Below are 17,876 nucleotides of genomic sequence, written 5' to 3'. Positions count from 1 at the left end.
GTTTTGGCTGTGATAGAGTTAATTTTCTTAACTGTAGCTGATGTTCTAGTTGTTGTTAAGTAGCGGCTCAGTGTCACTAAGTAGCACCTATAGTAGTTGGGGTCCTTTCCAGCTTGCTGGGCTCTGCCACATGCAGAAGGGAGGGGCCACAGGCAAGTCAGCTATTCCAAACTGGCCAATGGGATATTCCATAGCATATGATGTCATGACCAGTTGTTGTGGTTCAGCCAGCAGCTCAGCCCCACACAGTCGCTCGCTCACTCCCCCACTGGTGGGATGGGGGAGAGAATCAGAAGGGTAACACTCATGGGTTGAGATAAGAACAGTTTAATAATTAAAATTAAAAAAACAACAACAACAACAACAAAATGCAATGGAAAGGAAAACAATGAGAGGTGTGAAAACAAAGGAAAGGAAAACAATGGGGGGGGGGAGGGAGGACGGGTTGAACCACCGAAACAAACCGCGCATGACACAGCCGCCCACCAACCCGACACCACACCTCCCCCGAGCACCCAGCTGCCCCCTCCACCCCTTAATACACTCGTCATGGTGTCACATGGTATGGGATGAACATGCCATTGGCCAGCTGGGGTCAGCTGCCCCGGCTGTGGCCCCACCCCCCCACCGACACGGCAGAGCGCGGGGAGCTGGAAAGGTCCCCGACCACCTCAGGCACCACAGTGCAGAGAATTAACCCCTTCTCATCCAAAACCAGCACACCAGTATATTAACTGGGGGAGCTGGCCAGGAAGGGGAGTGATTGTGGCTTGGGGACTGGTGGCGTAGGTCGGTGGGTGGTGAGCAGCTGCAGCACTTGTTTGTTTTGGTTGTTCGTTCCCCCTTCCCCCGAACTGGGGTTTTGCCTCTCCCTCTCTTGTTATTTTCCTTTTTATTATATTATTGTTGTTGTTATTATTGTTTTATTTTAATTATTAAACTGTCTTTATCTCAATCCATGAGTTTTCTAACCTTTAGCCTTCAAATTCTCTCCCCCATCCCGCTGGTGGGGGAGTGAGTGAGCGGCTGTGTGGGCTTTGTTGCCAGCTGGAGCTAAACCATAATATGGGGTGAGTCTCCAGGAGACAACTGAGTCACTGTCAACATAGGCACTCCACCTCTGCTTCCTACCACATTGATACCTGGGCAATCCCATCCACGTTAGCACCAGTATGGCAGCTTTCTGATCCCTAATTGGCCCGGTTTATCACAGAAAACCTCATCATCTTTTTTTTCTTGGTGGGCAAGCTTTCTAAATGAAAATAATATCTGTTGCATCACACACACACACAAAGTATTTAAAAAGTTATCAAATTGTTTGAGCTAAGTAAATGTAGTTAGAGAGAAACTGGAAATATAATGACAGCTTAAACTGGAGAAAAAAGTCTGTGGCAAATTCAAGAATAGTGCTCAAGAGATTCCAGAGATTACATCTCTTCAAAAGTAAAATGTGATTCTGTGATGCCCAATATTCTGATTTGTTCAAGTTCAGTCTTTTCATTTATATGTATCTGTCTCATCTTACTTGATCTAGTGAGTTGCACTCTTTTAATATTTTTCCATTTCTCTCTCTTGTTTTCTTTATTCTGGATAAATTTAGGAAGATTTTTTTTTTTTCAATTTCAGTATATTTTTATTCGGTATGCTAAGTTTCCTTTTCCTCACAAAAGCTGACTTATTGTCTCTTTAAGATACCTATTTAGAAAAAGACCTCAAACTTTGGGTCTTACAAGTATCATGTACATTTAGGACATATGACCCTTTTAGTTCACTTCCTATTGTATTTGTCTGATCATAGAATCTGAGTATAGTTATCCATCAAATTGAAATCTAAACCAGAATCTGTGAGTTTCATAAAAACAACTGGAATCTTAGTTTCATGAAAACGAAAATGCATGGGTGCACTAGTGAGGAGCTTCCATGCGACCAAACATTGTTTGGCCCACCGCAGTCAGTATGACATGAAATGTGCTGAGCCTGCAGCCACTGAGGCAATGTTATGGAAGTAGTAGGCAAGACAGGACTCAGAAACATTTCTGTGTTTGATACCCCAGCCACATCTGCTCACAGCAATGGTTTTGGTAAGTTAAGCTATCCTTCCTTGCCAGCGCCCCTCCAGAGAGCATCTTGCCAGAGACTTTTCTTATGTTGAAGTGGTCATACAGAGGAAGGCAAAATAAATTTCCAAGCGCTGATGCAAAGCACTAGGCTATAAAGCCATAACATTCTGCCTTTGAAAGGTACCAATTTTGGGAAGTCTTTACTATTTACTTCCCTTCAAAATCTGTGTACATGTACACATTTTGCTAAGGAAGTCTGGATTGGAACAGGAAGGTGAATTCTCATGAGGACTAACTCACAAGATGAGTTAAGAGCACCTCTTTTCCGTAAATATGGATGCAAAAGACCGGTAGGAAGAGACCTTCTTAAACTAGGCAGAATTTAGGTAATGAAGAGGGCATGCAGAAAGAGGAGAAAGCTGTTAAGAGGCTGAGCAAGTGCAAGCAGTATCCACAAAATACACAGGTCACTTAATTTAGTGACAAAGGTGGTTTCATGGTAAGGGAAATAGAAGTTTTTCTTCTACAGGAAACCTGGTATGTGTCCATTTCCCACCTGCCATGGGTTTTTCCTGCTTCCTGTAATTTGTGATTCTGTTTCTCATGAGTAACCTGCTCTGATCTACAGCTTTTGAGGTATTTCTGATTTGCTACTTCGACTGGGCTGGTTAGTTTGGTAACACATACAGACTATATGGAGTTAGTTTTGGTACCTGGTGGTGCAGCAATGTCTTCAGTTCTCCAATGAGCAAGCAAGTGTCATTACATCCAGGGGTTATTCTGCAGCAGTTGCTTATATTGTACTGTTGTTGTGATTGCTCATGCCAACTCACCTATTTACCATTGCATTTCCCTGATGACTGCAGCACCCACCTCTTTAATTGAACTGGGTTCCATGGAATGTTAATTGCCACGTTCTCCCAGCTGCGGGAACGAGCTTTCCACGCCCGCTCGTGCGTCCTGCATTGGCAGGGCTGGCCGTGACGTAACGCGTTCGTCACCAGCAGCCTACTTGCCTACCCACGCTGCGCACAGGCTGCTGTGGGTCGCGCTCTCCCGCTACCGAGCGCGATTAACCACCCGACCGGTCCTTTGCTCCCTTCGTAACGGCCCCGCCCAGCCCTGCCGCGGCCGCTCCCCATCGGGGGGCGGGCCCGGGCTGCCGGAAGACGCGAGCGGGCCGGGAGCGAGGAGGTTTCAGCGCTGCTTCCTCCGCGGCACAATGGCGGGGCGGCGGTAGGCGACGAGCTGCCGGCGGTCGGTGAGTGTCCGTCTCTCGGGCTGGGCGAGGCATTCCCCGGCAGCGGGCGGTGCCCCCGGTCCTCTCCTCTCTGCATGCCTCCCTCCCTCATGAGCTGCTCCCCTACCCCTTCCGAGCCTGGGCCGCGGCCCACCGGCCGCTGTGCCCCCCGCCTCCGCTGGGCAATTTCTGGGCCTTCGGCCGTCGTGAGGGTAGGGCGGGAGGAGGCTGGGGGCCTCCGTCAGCCGGTGGGAGGGCGGGAGGGAGTGAGGGGGGAGGGGCTGCCGCGCCGGACCAAGGGAACCCCGGCCCACGTAGCGTGTTTATTGCGTGGTGGTGACAGAGGCCAGTACCGTCACGCCACCGTCTGGGTCCCGTGGGCAATTTGGCCGGCGATGCCCGCCGCTTCTGGCACGCGGGGAACCCTGCCGCCCCGCCGCCGGCACCTTCCGTCGCGGGTGGGAGCCAGGGCGAGTGTAAACTTTGACTCTGTGCTCCCTTCCTAGCGCACGGAGTGTGTCATCATCCAGCCTGGCGGCTGGGTTTGGGCGTTGCTTCTGGGGTTGGCTCTATAAAACAAGCTGGGTTTAGGTCATTCTGAAGTTCTGACTTGATGGCAGTTTCTTTCCTAAAATAGTAGGTAAGTTCACTTCGTGCGTTTGAAGTTTTTCTCTCACCTCTTAGCTGGAGTAGCTGCATCCCCACAGTTGTACATAACTGGCTATGAATTCTGGTCTTCAGGACATGAATCCTACTTGTTCTGTCGCTCGTGTAAGAGCAGGAAACCTCTTCTGCTTTAGAGGAGGATGAACACTAAAAGCCTTACGCCTATAGAAAGCAAACATTGAGGTGCCTAAGGGTGCCTTGGGGGCCTGCAGAAATAAAAAAAAAAAATTAAGAAAATCAAGTACCCTACTGTCATATTAAAGGCAACAGAAAGGCATTTCCTGCTGTTCAGGTGCTTCTTGTAAATGCCCTAGAGCCTTCTCAGCATTTGTAAGCACATGCATGTCTCTTTAGGGTTTAAATATAGACACATACAACCAAACAAAAATGTTCAGTGTTGATGTGACTGCTCCTGCTTACATGTGTTTAGCCAGTCTCTTCCAGGTAACTCCCCCTTTCACAATCCCCACAGGTTTATGCTAACATTGGAGTTATAGCTCTCTGGGAATGTTTTACAATAAGAATGTGGATGTGACCAAGTTGGGGGGGCAGGGGAGGGAGCAAATCGGTAGCCTAGATGTTTTAGAGAATACTAAGATGATATTAAATATGGGTGCCTAATACCCAGTAATGTGAGACCTCAGAATGCTGGCCTAGGTAAACCCAACATCGCCATGCCTCCTAAACCATGTCCTGAAGTGCCACATCTGCACGTTTTTTTAATACCTTCAGGGATGGTGACTCCACCACCTCTCTGGGCAGCCTGTTCCAATGCCTGACCACTCTTTCCTGAAAGAAGTGTTTCCTAATATCCAAGCTAAACCTCCCCTGGCACAACTTGAGGCCATTTTCTCTCATTCTATCACAAGTTACTTGAGAGCAACCCAAGTAACCAACACCCACCTCACTACAACCTCCTTTCAAGTAGCTGTAGAGAATGATAAGGTCTCAGCCTCCTCTTCTCCAGGGTAAACAACCCCAGCTCCCTCAGCTGCTCCTCATAAGACTCATAAGGTTCTCCAGACCCTTCACGAGCTTTGTTGCTCTTCTCTGGACATGCTCCGTCACCTCAGTGTCTTTCTTGTACTGAGGGGCCCAAAAACTGAACACAGTATTCGAGGTGCAGCCTCACCAGTGCTGAGTACAGGGGCACGATCGCTTCCCTACTCCTGCTGATCACACTATTCCTGATACAAGCCAGGATGCTCTTGGCCTTCTTGGCCACCCAGGCACACTGCTGGCTCATGTTCTGCTAGCTGTTAATGAACACCCCTAGGTTCTTCTCTGCTGGTCAGCTTTCCAGCCACTCTTCCTCAAGCCTGTAGCGTTGCATGGGGTTGTTGTGCCCCAAGTGCAAGACCTGGCACTTGGCCTTGTTAAATCTCGTACAGTTGGCCTCAGCCCATCCATCCAGCCTGTCCTGATCCCTCTGCAGAGCCTTCCTACCCTCGAGCAGATCAACGCTCCTGCTCAATTTGGTGTCATCTGCAAATTTACTGAGGGCGCACCCAATTCCCTCATCAAGGTCATTGATAAAGATACTAAACAAGACTGGCTCCAAAACTGAGCCCTGGGGAACACCCCTTGTGACCAGCTGCCAAGTGCTTTTATCTTTTTGCCCAGAGAAGAGTACACCTGCCCAAGCCATGAGCTGCCAGCTTCTCTAGGAGGATGTTGTGGGAGACAGTGTCAAAGGCTTTGCTAAAGGTGAGGTGTACAACATGCACAGCCTTTCCCTCATCTACTAGGCAGGTCACGTGGTCATAGAAGGAGATGAGGTTGGTCAGGTAGGACCTGCCTTTCATGAAGCTCTGCTGGCTGGGCCTGATCCCCTGGTTGTCCTGCACATGCCCGGTGAGCTCACTTGAGATAAACTGCTTCATAATCTTCCCCGGTATATGAGATTTGCCTGACAGATGTATTGCTACTCTATTTCTACACCTCTATTTCCTCTGGTCACAATTTTCATTCTTACCAAGGTGAACAGTGTCTACTGCGAGGGAAGAGGAGTATTCAAATTATGTAGAATGGCTTTGGGGCCATCCTTGTTATTGCCTCATACGTATTCTATATGCTGCAAAGTTCCTTCTGTCATTTTTCAAATGTACTTTCTTCCTGTACTGAGCTGAGATTCTGATGTGGACTCTTAAAAGTAATATTCTGTCCTAAAGGCATTTAGACCATAATGCCCAAAAAAGCCATAGGCTGTGTCTGCATTTTGTGAACCACTCATAGGTATTAGACATTTTAAGAGGGGAAACCTAGCTGAGTTTTGAACTGCCTTTTGTTTGTTTGGAGCAAATTTTGCTTTCCACCAAGTCTTGCCTTCCTTGATGGTATTACAGAGCCAGGGCTTTGATTCTTAAGATTTCCATAACAAATAATAACTAGTGTTTATCACATGAATAATTTTAAAATACAATTTTAAACTTTTTAATTTCTAGGTGGGAATCACTAAATTTAACAGCAATAACCATGGGAGATGCTGCAAAACCTTGCTTTGCCAAACAAAATAAGGAACAGGAAATTTTACGTCAAGAAGAATTAAGAGGAAGTCCCTTGCAGAAAGACTACCGAGCCATGGATGAATACGGAAATGGCCATAGCAATAAAATAGATACCAGCCTGCAAAAGAAAAAGGGGACACCAGGTCATTATGGAAGCAGTCCCAGGAGAGGGCCACGTAGTGTTTTGAGTACCCCAAATTCACTTAAAAACACAACTTACGGTCAGGGGTCAAAGTTAAATGATACCCAAAGAGACCAAATGAAGAAGTGGGTATCTGATGACCACCGTGGCACTTCCGACAGCTGGAGAGAGTACAGACCTTTTGCCTGGATTCCTGTGCGTAGCAGGACAAGAAAAGACTCTTTTCATGAGGTTGAAGGCACTGGAAACAGAAATGTAAGACGACACCTTCAGGAGGACTTAATGAGTGAAGATGTGCTGGACATACAGAAAGGAGGCTCTGGTAATCTACACATTTGTTTGTTATTACTTAGCTATCTGGTAAAGAGCATGAGAGGCTGGAGAAGTCCTTTATTAGTGTAAGCACTACTTAGCAACAACTAAAAGATCAGTGTGTTGTCAACATTATTTTCATACTAAATCCAAAACACAGTACTGTACAAGCTGTACAAGAAGAAAAATTAACTATCCCAGCCAAACACAGGACACTGTTAAAGCAAAAAATAATTTTTATTCTCACATATTGCAAACTATTGACTGTACTATACTGCAGCACTTTAAACAAACTGTTACAGTGAATGATACAGAACTTGTTCTATAAATTGTGTTGTCTTTGTAGGTTAGTTTATAAATGGTAGGAGTAAGTAGATTGCAGTATCTGCGTAGTGTCCCTATGTGTGCTTTTCCAGGTACAATTTGACTGAGTCTGTCAAGGCTGATAAGGGTTGTTTCAGTTAAGTTGATACAGGGTAAGATTTTGGAGGTACCAGTGAGGTCTGTAACAGCATATCTTAATGAAGATTGAAAACAATGGCTTGTAGATATTGTGACAACTTAATACTAACAACAGTCATGAAGCAATAACACAAAACTAATTCTCCGTGCATATTGAACTTCTCTATGGGCAAGTGGTACGAATAGTGAGAGTACAAGCCCTAAGTATTGAAATGCAAGAAAGAACAGGCTAAGGGAGAATAAAGTGATCAATATCGTAAGAGCTTCACTGAACATAAGTGCCAGAAGGAAGTGTAAGTGGATCAAAGCAGAAAGAGGAAGCTTTAAAGGGAATGTAATTAGATAAAATAAGAAAGACTAAGGGACAGATGAGGTGTTGCTAACACAGAACAATTGCCTGTTAGCAAGAGATCTTTTCTTGTTTTGGTTAAGATTGGGGGCCAAAGACAGTATTGATCTGCCCCCCTGCTGAGAAGGAATGCTATTACTGGTTGTTACCAGGATGTCCAGGAATGAAATGTCCTTTCACTTGATATCAGCTGTCCTGTGGCTAAAAAGATAAACTGTGAGCAGCTGCCCAACGTCTCTCATTGTTAGAAGTTGCACACTTAAGCAACACTCAGATGGGAGAGAGCGGAGTAGAATGCTGTCACAAGTTTGTTCTCAAATTTACTGGGTCTAATGAAGTTTGTTCTGTGAAACTTCAGGAACTCACTGAAGTAGATTTTTTAGAGCTACTGGCAATCATACCTGAGAACTTATTCAGAAGTGAACTACTGGCATATAGGAAGGGGCAAGTGTCTTTTAAAAGTGGAATTTAAAAGATGGTATGCAACTTTAATCTTGGGAATCTGTTCTGGAACAAATAATGTAACCTACTGTAAGTATTTGCAAGGTAACAAAACTGAGTAACAGTAAACATGGATTTGCCATGAAAAAAGTATGCCAAATCCTTGTAATTTATTTCTTTAAAACGGTGATCTGTCCCGTTTAGACATGGGAGAAACAGTTAGTAGATACTGCTAGTACTATTACTGGAGTACTTGACACACTCTTACGTGACAGTTCTGTAAGTAAACTAGAGGAAAATTCTCTAGATGAAATTAATACAAAAGACTTGCATAGCTAATTAGATAACTGTACTTGGAAAATACTTACCAAGGTTTTGTCAAAATTATAGGAAGCATTAAGCAAACATCTACAAGGGTTCTGTTCTGCTCAGTGTTTATTACGCTAATCTGATGATGAATTAAGACAGCATGCTTACTAATTGTTTTATTAAATTTGAATATGCTGTGGAGCTTGTAGAACTGAACGTGGAAAAGCAGGAAGGTGGATTAAAATAACGCTGCACAGTTGCAGAAATGACCTATATATAGGATGAAATACAAAAGAAATATGTGCAAAAGCCATTGCCAAGTACGAATGTCAACTGTGCAAATAACGGATGAAAAGGTATTGTAAAATAGTATTTTTCAAAGAATCTGAAATCATGGTGAATTAGAAGATGAATAGTCAGTGTCATGGTGTTGTAAGGCATGAAAACAGACTCGCAGCCTGAAGTACTCCTTTTTCTCTAAGTCGTTGGTAATTCATTTGCCAGTACTAAGCCAGATGTAGTAATCTGGCTTGTGTGTTCCCCATAGATGGGACACAAAGCAATGGGCCTAAAACTGAGCAAGAAAGGTTCAGATGGTAAAGCCAGTGAAGTACTGGAGCAGTTGCCTAGATATATACCTGAAGACCTGTAAGGACAGGTCAGGTGATCATTACTCAGAATTGACAAAGTTCATTTCATCTTGCTGCGAAGCACACACATGGCATAGCTCACCTCTTGAGGTCCCTTCAAAAGCACTACTTCCTTGTCAAGTGGCAAACAATTACTAAAAATGTTTCTTTTAGCATTTCGTTCTCCTTGAAACCTTTTATGCAGTTGTCCCTTTCATCTGCTTCCTTTTTTTGCTGTAGCAAATAAAGGAGTTACCAGATCTCCAAGGCACTGATTTTTCTGCAGGAGCTTTAACTTTAACTTGCCTTTAGTACTTTATCTAGTCATTACCTATAATTAGATGTTCACTGCTGTAACTACCAAATATTAGAATATTAGAATACCAAATATTAGAAGCATTTATTTATTATGTAATTTTTTAAAGTTACTCAGTGGTTACAGAAATAATTGTTAAGTAGGTAGTTGTCACACACTTTCTTGCAAAGACGTTCACTCAGTACACATTTTCCTCAAAGTTCTGTCTACACTGATCACTAAAAATGTGGTTAAATGATTGTAGTGGATCTCAGGAGTTTGAGCAGGAGAGTCAGCATGTAAAATAGAAGGGTTGTGTAAAGTTCAGAGACTCAGACTTCTCTTTCTGCTCCTTGGAGCTTCCTTTGGAGTACCATCTCTGCAACCTATCCTTAGTTCTGTTTATTCCAGCATAAACTTGTGCTGCTGCTGAAAGAAAATTCATTACCATTCTTGTCCTGTTCACAACACTAGGACACGCATCCTGCTTAGTGAACTGAATCAAACAACTGGTTAAAAATACACAACCAGGTTATTTCCCTTTTGCCAATTAGTAGAGACAAAAATTGTGGTCATAGGAAAGAAACTTTGTAAATGTATTTGGTAGAGCAGTTGTGGTTTATGATAGGGGGTTTAGAGTCTAAGGAAGTTGCCTAAACTGTCTCAGAACCAGGGAACTTCAGAAATTCCATGCATCTGGATGTCCTGCATAGCTGTTCAAGTGAAAGGTAAGATGTGATGTAAAGTCACGTGTGAAAATCCGGCCTGTGTATATTCATTCCTGAGATGGTTTTTACAGATATTCTTTGGACCGGTAGCAATCCCTGTGTCAAAATAATGCAAAGTTTGATTAAAAGTAGAAGTGGTATTTACATTCATTTGCTCCAGAACTTTTGCTGTAAACATAACAAGCTTTCTAAGCATGTTTATTTTGCCAGTTATATAGCTTTATTAAGCACTGTGTGCAAATACTTAGCAAGTGCATTATTTATTGACCTCTGTAGCCAATAGGGGTTATTTTTTTCCCACCTGTCAATTTAATAATAATGTGAAGGCAATACTGATGCATATGGTGTAATTGAAAGCAAGTAGCACTAATAGGCAGTTACTTCTGGTGATAATAAATTGTTGTTGTCAGCTAAGCCATGACAGTGCTATATCATAGCACTGTTAGTTCTTATAAATCATTGAGATCGGCCTGCACTTACTAAATCTGTGATATTTGTAATGGCCTTTGGGTCAGTTCACTTCCTAGCTTGTTTGTCGACCTAAGCCTGACCAGGCACCCTGAAATCTTTGGATATATTCTACCTTTTCATTACAATGACATACAGGTATGTCTCAGCTAGGCAGCGGAAGCTATTGCATTTAGGTTTATTTTTTTGCCAGTTCTAACAAAGCTATCTAAATAAGGTCAGTGACTTCAAAAGGACAAATTAGTGTTTTTTTAGTAGTTTAGAACAAAGGTACTATAGGTTATGACATAAATATGCATGCCTGCTATTACCAGACTTGCACAGAACAGGTTATGAAATCATGCAGGGTGGATGCATTGTATCTTTGACTTGCACATATATAGAATGGTAATTAAAGAAAAAAAAAACAAAACAAAATGCTGTGTGGTACTCTGAAGTTATTTGACATATTTGCTTTCATAACTCTTTATAAGAAATGAAGAAGCTTAGGAAACAAAGAAGATCAAGAGGAACTAGAAGAGATGAGTATGATCAAGATCAAGTGGATGGTCCAGTGATAGATGAATCTGTGCTGTCGGCAAAAGAACTTCTAGGGTTGCAACAAGCTGAAGAACGATTGAAGCGAGACTGCATTTATAGACTGAAGAAGGTGCCACTGTCTTTACTTGTACAGTCCTTTCCTATTTTTTTCCTTTAAATACAACATAGAGGGTACGCTTTGAGCAATTTCTTTGACTGTAGCTAGAAAGTCTAGTTACAGAATTGATATAATGTACAAAATGGACGCTGTTAATGAACTGTCAAGAGAAGGCAGGTTATCACTTGGTTTTTTACTATAATAAATCTTTATTTGGCAGCAGTTTAAGCACAAAAAATGGCTGTTCCTTTAGTTCATGTATTAACATCAAATCACTAGATGTTGGGGCAGTTGACCAGAAAAGTTTTGTTTTATGTTTTTTTAGTTAATATACTCTTTGATGGGCATTGGGTATTTTCCACTGTAAAAGACAAGGTGTTGGGCATGACTGACCCAGTGCCACCATTCTTCTGGCATTGTATTTGATATGCAAACTTTTTGACAGTAAAGATGGAGTTAGAAGAGCTAAAGTGAGTATTTCTGGACTTCAGAGTCACAGTCATTCAACTTTTCAAGGGAATTCAATGAAGTGAGGGTAATATCTTTCTATATTTTAGGGTTTTTTACTGTCTTTATTTTAGCAACCTCGAAGCTACCCATCAGCGAAATATACCTGCAAATTGTGTGATGTTTTGATTGAGTCGGTGGCTTTTGCTCATAAGCATATTAAAGAGAAAAGACACAAGAAAAACCTAAAGGTGAGTTAAGGACAAGAAAAAATATAAAATGCAGATTTATGAAACTGTCCTCACCCTACTAATGACAGTGAAACTGCACCGCTTCTAAAATCATCCAGCATTTATTTTTTACATCTTTTTCAAAACTGTTATGTAGTGATACTGGTAAAAAGAGTAAAAGTGGGACCTGGACTTTGCTTCTGCCCTCAGCTTTGGAATTTAATTTTGTACTTTTTCCTGCCTATTATTATTAAAAGAGGTCCTTATTTAAAGTATAAGTCAGTAATATTTTGTTCTTGGTGACTGAAGTATAATAAAAAAGCTGTACCAACTGACTGTTCTGTTTTGCTGTTCTCTAATTCTTCTTATAGACTAGTTATGTGTATTCCTCTTAGTGTGTATTTCATTGGCATATTTCAACGATGAAGAGTTTTGATCAAGTCCAGAGCAACGAGGACTAGCAATAAGCAAATACAGTTGGTATGGCAGAATTAGAAATTATAACCTATATGTCAGGGTGAATATTTAAGTTCAGAAATACTGTAAATGAAATTAAGAACTCCTGGACTATTACAGACTTGTTGATATTTAAAGGAAGTAGGTTTGTTTTGAACATAAACATCAAAATAACTTCTAGTGTAACCTCAATTTTACTTTCCATATTTTTAATTAAATGTCTTCTGTTCCTTCTACTTTCTCAGCTTGAAGTGGACAAAAATGTTTGTCTTCTCCAGTTTTCTGTTTCTTCCTCTTTAACTCCTACCATTTCCCACTTCATAGGTGATGAAAGAATTGGTGAATATTTTTAATGTTCCAAATACATAGGTATATATACCTCTGCACATTACTGAAGCCTCCTGGAATGTTTAATTCTTTATACCTGTCACAGTTTCTCTCTTGATATTCCTGCTTCCAGTTACCTCCACTGTCTGGAAAACCTGTGGTGGTGTTACTTGGGATGAGTTGCAGGCATTCATTCTAGCACACTAAGCAGCTCAAGAAAATCCTTAAAATGTCAAATCTTATTATCTTTAAAGGAAAAGCAAGAAGAACAGCTGCTGACCGCCCTGCCTCCTCCAACGCCTTCCCAGATACAAGCTATTGGTGTTGCTATTGAAAATGTAGTGCAGGAGTTTGGCTTAAGTAATGAAGATCTAGAAGAAAGGCTCAACATTAAAACAGTAATGGAAAACTTACTGCATCAAAAATTGCCAGGTATTATTTGCAATTTGTTTAAATTCTGGAAAGCCAACTTTGAAAGAAAGAAGAGATAACAGCTTATAAATTAAAAGCTTAAATAAACCTTGGCTAGCTAAATTCTAAAAGAGTATATTTAGTCAGGAGTCTGTTGAACAACATGATATGGCAATATAACCCTGTATTAGAATTAAGTTACAATGGTGGTCATGACCCAAACAGACCTGTAGTAAAAAGTGGAGATGAACAGGGCATGGGAGGCATTTAACCTTCATGATAAGCCTTTTCTAGCAACAGCATGGAAGGCAGGATTTACTAACATGGGTCTGTGCTGTTGGAATACCTTTCTTCATTTTTCTGTGGTTATCAAAAGTAGGTGCAGGTTTGAGATATACTGACAATGCCATAAAGTAACTACAGACTTAGATTAGGTATAGAGTAAATGCAGTATAATTCTTTTTGTTGCAGAGTGCTCATTAAGATTGTATGGCTCCTCCTATAGCAGATTTGGTTTCAAAACTTCAGACATAAACATAGATATCCAGTTTCCTGCCAATGTAAGTAAGATCATTTTATTAAGTATGCCTAAGTGGTTTTGAATGTTTGCATCTTTATGTAGATTACAGTTTAAATATAACTTACAGTGTACTAGTAGCACTTCCTATTAAAATGCATCGGGTAAATCAGAGTTACCACATTAAAATAGTCTTAAAATAGCATTCCTTGCTTCATACACCAGTAGTGGTCAGGATATATAATACAGTTTTGTGTGTTATCAAATCTTCCTTCTGAAAAATCGAAAACACTTAAAACATCTGTACTACTAGCAGTCCTATGAGACAGATCATTATTTATTTTCTCTTACAGCTGGATTTAATGGCACTTCCATTATCTTGTTTCTGTACTGATATATGCACATCAGAGTTTTTGATTGCTAGGTTATCTTACATCATTTATATGTGAAGTAATTTAATGTCTTGATTTGTCATGCTAGTTGTTTTTATACATCTTAGTGCTTGAACATTGAAAAGCAATTTAGGACTGAGAAAAGCTTTTGATTCCATACTTAAACTTGTTCCTGCTGTAGCTGATATGGCAGTCTCGTAGTTTACCATGGAAACAAAGATGGAAATGGCTTAGGGAAGAAGAATGATTCAAGTTCATAAAGTGCATATAATTTAAAAACACTATGATTCCAATCTTTGATGTGAGGTAGATCTACTATGTCAGAAGGCAGTTATATTGAAGCACACTGAAATAGTATTTATGTTCCTGTTTTTTTCATAAGAGTCCTTGATAGAGGTAAAAATAGCTTTACTTACAGTTACTCGAGGACTATTTTTTTTTTTTTTTCAAAATAAGCAGAGTTGGTGTTCGTTTTAATACAATTTAGTGATAAGCAAGCACTAAGAGCAGTTTTTTCTCAGTTGCTGTTATTTTGTTTCCTTCTTGCTGCCCTCTCTGGAAGGTTTTTCTTCCAAGAAAAAGTGGACTAGGGGTGGTGTTATAAAATTCTTTTGAGTTGTGGGAAATCACCTTTATGACAGGTATGAAAACAGCTTTATTATTCTTATTGACAGATGAGTCAACCAGATGTTCTCTTACTTGTGCAAGAAAGTCTCCAGAACAGTGGTAAGAAAAAATTGCTGCATTCTCAATTCTGTTAAACTATTACTGCTTAGTATTGTTGAATTCTACCTCTGCTGAGCAGGTGGAACATGCTTTCAATTTTTAGAAACGTGAGACTGAAAAATACTGCAGGAAATCATACATTGGCAGAACTAACTTTGGTTTTGTATTCAATTTTATTACTATTGAAGTCCCATTATTTGTGCTGATACAAGAAATTCCTAGTGGGAGGTTTTCTTCTACATCGTAAGTGAAGATGTCATTAAACGTAAGGGAGGCTGTGCTGCCTTTCTTTCCCCAGACTGCTCTATTAAGCATGTGTAGTATAGGAAGTAGCCTAAGCTCTTCTAACGTGATCAGAAAGGTAGTAACATACTTCCAGATTGTGGTCTCTTTTCCTTTAATTATGTGCCTGTTAATGCAGTGAGGGCAAGTACAAATGACTGCAAACAGCCACATATTTTTTTCAGGTAACAAATACAACTCTATGAATTAATACAGGCAAGTAAAGTTTAAGATCTTAAAATAATGCACTTACTCAAACCCATTCAAGCATATGCAGGCAAAAAAAAATGACAAGTGGGAAAGAAGCTCTGTCCTTTTAAATGCAGATTGCAAAAATAGCTTTACTACTTTCTTGCCTTGCTTTATTCCTGCAGCTGGGAAATCAGACCATATGGTTCCAAACATGTATATTAAACATGCATATATTTACTGACCCACATTTTTCTCATTGCCACCCCCACCCCCCCCATCGTATGTGCATCTTCTTGTCTGGTCAAATGACCATTATAGTCTTTGAGAATGGGGTTATTGTTCAGCCAGACTGGAGGAATGACAGCCCAGATCCCATAAGAAGTTGAGACTTAGAATGTGTTTCGAAAGCACAGAGTTAACATCTTGTGCAAAGTGTTTTTCTGTGAGTCAGGAGATACAGGGACAGAGCATTATGCGTTTGAGGTACCCCAATGGCAAAAAGCAAGACATTTTTCCAACAAGTCAGGTGTCCAAATGGCTAGGTTATGTCAAGAAAACCTTGTCATTTCAGGATTTTTGAGTTGGGTATCTAAAATTGTTTCATAGTTTCCTTTACCTGTCGCAGTGAAACAGTGAAGCATCAAAAAATAACCGTGCCTTGGATCAATAAACTCAACTTGGAGAAAGGACTGCAGTGCCTTCTGCACTTTTTTAGTGTTAAGATAAAAATGTAGCTGAATTGTATTTGGAAATCTATGTAAAGAATAAGGGGGGGGGAGGGGGGAAATTAAGCGTAGCAGGGAGACATGACATTATGTCAGTAAGCCTGTTCTATACTTACATAGAGCAGTTCTAGATTACCAGGGAAAATCAACTTGGATATTTTCTTTCTGTCCAGTACTGATCTAGCACTCAGTTTTCTTCATCTTTGACACTAACATTGTTTTACAGATGTCATTGGTCTGCCTGGATTACTAAAGCGAGCATTTATCCAAAATATGCCCACTTAATTATACCTACTGTGTATATGAATTTTGAAAAGTTCCTTATTTCTTGAGTATCTTCCTAACAGTGCTTATCACAGAGTATAGACCATACTTTTCCCATCACATACAAAAAACTTGCTTTAAAAGAGTGACAGGATTAATCTATTGGATGTTCCTATTAATTTGTCTCAAAATTAGTTATTTTATTAAGAAGTGGAGGTTCTAACTGTACTCCTTGAGTCGCATCCAATTCAACATATTTTTTGCCAACACTATGCTTAATGTGGCTTCTTTTTCCTTCTTCCCCCTAGAATCTTTTACGGAAGTTGACGCAGATTTCCATGCTAGAATACCAGTGGTGGTGTGCAGAGAAAAGCAAAGGTCTCAGTTGTCACTTTGTGTGTTCTAATAGTATATAGCAATGTAAATTTTATGTACCAACATCTGAAAAATGTTTCTGTACTGAATTATTACAGTTCCATGGATCTTGAAACACAAACTAATACTCATGGGCAAGTCATTCCTAGCCTAGAATAAGAGGGTAAGGGTTGTTCTGTCCTCAGCTGTGTATTTCCCAATCCCTTCAACCATTACGGCTTCCAGCATGTACCCTTACCCTTCCATTTGGGATTACTGCTTAAGCAGAAACCTTCCTTCTTCCTAGGTAATGTGGATACCGTATTAAATTATGGGTTTCTGTAAGGCAAGATCAGATTGCTTAGCTTCACTAGTATATTGAGAACAAGTGAAAGACATTTTATTTTGCCCATTTAATGGATATCACTTAAGATTCATGAAACGTTCTATAAACAGCTACTGATTCAGAAATGTTAGTAGTTATTTGCTGCTAGAAAATGTTTCTTGTGCTGTGGAAACAGCAAAGAAACTGTATTCTGATGGTATGGGAAGATGTTTTTGATTCATGAAGGAAATCAGTATTGTAATTTTTTATTCAATGAATTAATATAATTAGAAACAAATACTTAAATTTTAATTGTATTTTAAAACACTTTTACAAAAAACTATAATGCGTATATTCTCAACCTAACCATAAATCAAATTGGTTTTCTATGCTTCTTTTAATGTAGATACAGTGTCTTTGAGAGGCTGTTAAGTCTTTCCTTACAGCCTTCTGGTACACTGTTTTGTGAGATGTCATCTGAACTATGTCTGTTCTTACAAAACCTCCAAAATATTTTACTTTGTTTCTTTTTTTGGGTTTTAGTGGCCTTATTTGTAAAGTGAGTGCAGGGAATGAGAATGCTTTTCTGACGACAAACCATTTGGCTGCACTTGGAAAACTGGAACCTACTGTAGTACCTTTAGTGATTGCCTTCAGGTACTGGGCAAAGGTAAAAGTCATTTTTATTCCCCGATCTGTGAATAAATATTGAATGAACATTGATGATATGCTGGTAAGACTCTAGGTGTGGTTTAGAAAACTGCCGTTGAAACCGTCTTTAGAAAAAGAGCTGGAAAAAGGATAGCTGAATTTTTGATAAATTGTAAATTTTATAAATGGTATAACTATCGTTTGTATTATAAAGTTCCACTAAATTTCAAAAGTCAAATTTTAACCTTCAGCCAGTGGCATGCAGACACAAGTATCCTGCTCTGTTACCAACCAGTCATGTATATGAAATGGAATTACCAGTTTCCTAAAAA

The 17,876-nt window shown here is 40.4% G+C and overlaps 1 protein-coding gene across 4 annotated transcripts in view; it reads left to right on the top strand.

Moving 5' to 3' along the window:
- The first annotated feature begins 3,082 nt into the window (after positions 1-3,082).
- TUT7 (terminal uridylyl transferase 7) overlaps positions 3,083-17,876 on the top strand; it is a 37,671-nt gene continuing 22,877 nt past the window's right edge. The window contains exons 1-9 of one of the 4 annotated variants that reach the window (XM_064438902.1): positions 3,083-3,321; positions 6,411-6,937; positions 11,082-11,257; positions 11,827-11,943; positions 12,960-13,137; positions 13,588-13,676; positions 14,700-14,751; positions 16,523-16,592; positions 17,437-17,563. In XM_064438902.1, coding sequence (XP_064294972.1) covers positions 6,442-6,937; positions 11,082-11,257; positions 11,827-11,943; positions 12,960-13,137; positions 13,588-13,676; positions 14,700-14,751; positions 16,523-16,592; positions 17,437-17,563 — 1,305 coding nt within the window. In that variant the 5' untranslated portion in view covers positions 3,083-3,321; positions 6,411-6,441. Of the gene's footprint in view, positions 3,322-3,835; positions 3,941-6,410; positions 6,938-11,081; positions 11,258-11,826; positions 11,944-12,959; positions 13,138-13,587; positions 13,677-14,699; positions 14,752-16,522; positions 16,593-17,436; positions 17,564-17,876 lie in introns of those variants that run through there. The other 3 variants (XM_064438898.1, XM_064438899.1, XM_064438900.1) reach the window with 3 other exon arrangements.

The sequence above is a fragment of the Phalacrocorax carbo genome, chromosome Z (genome assembly GCF_963921805.1).
Source record: "Phalacrocorax carbo chromosome Z, bPhaCar2.1, whole genome shotgun sequence".
NCBI lineage: Eukaryota > Metazoa > Chordata > Aves > Suliformes > Phalacrocoracidae > Phalacrocorax > Phalacrocorax carbo.
The sequence above is the reverse complement of the archived record's forward strand: the minus strand, read 5'-3'. Positions and strand labels throughout refer to the sequence as shown.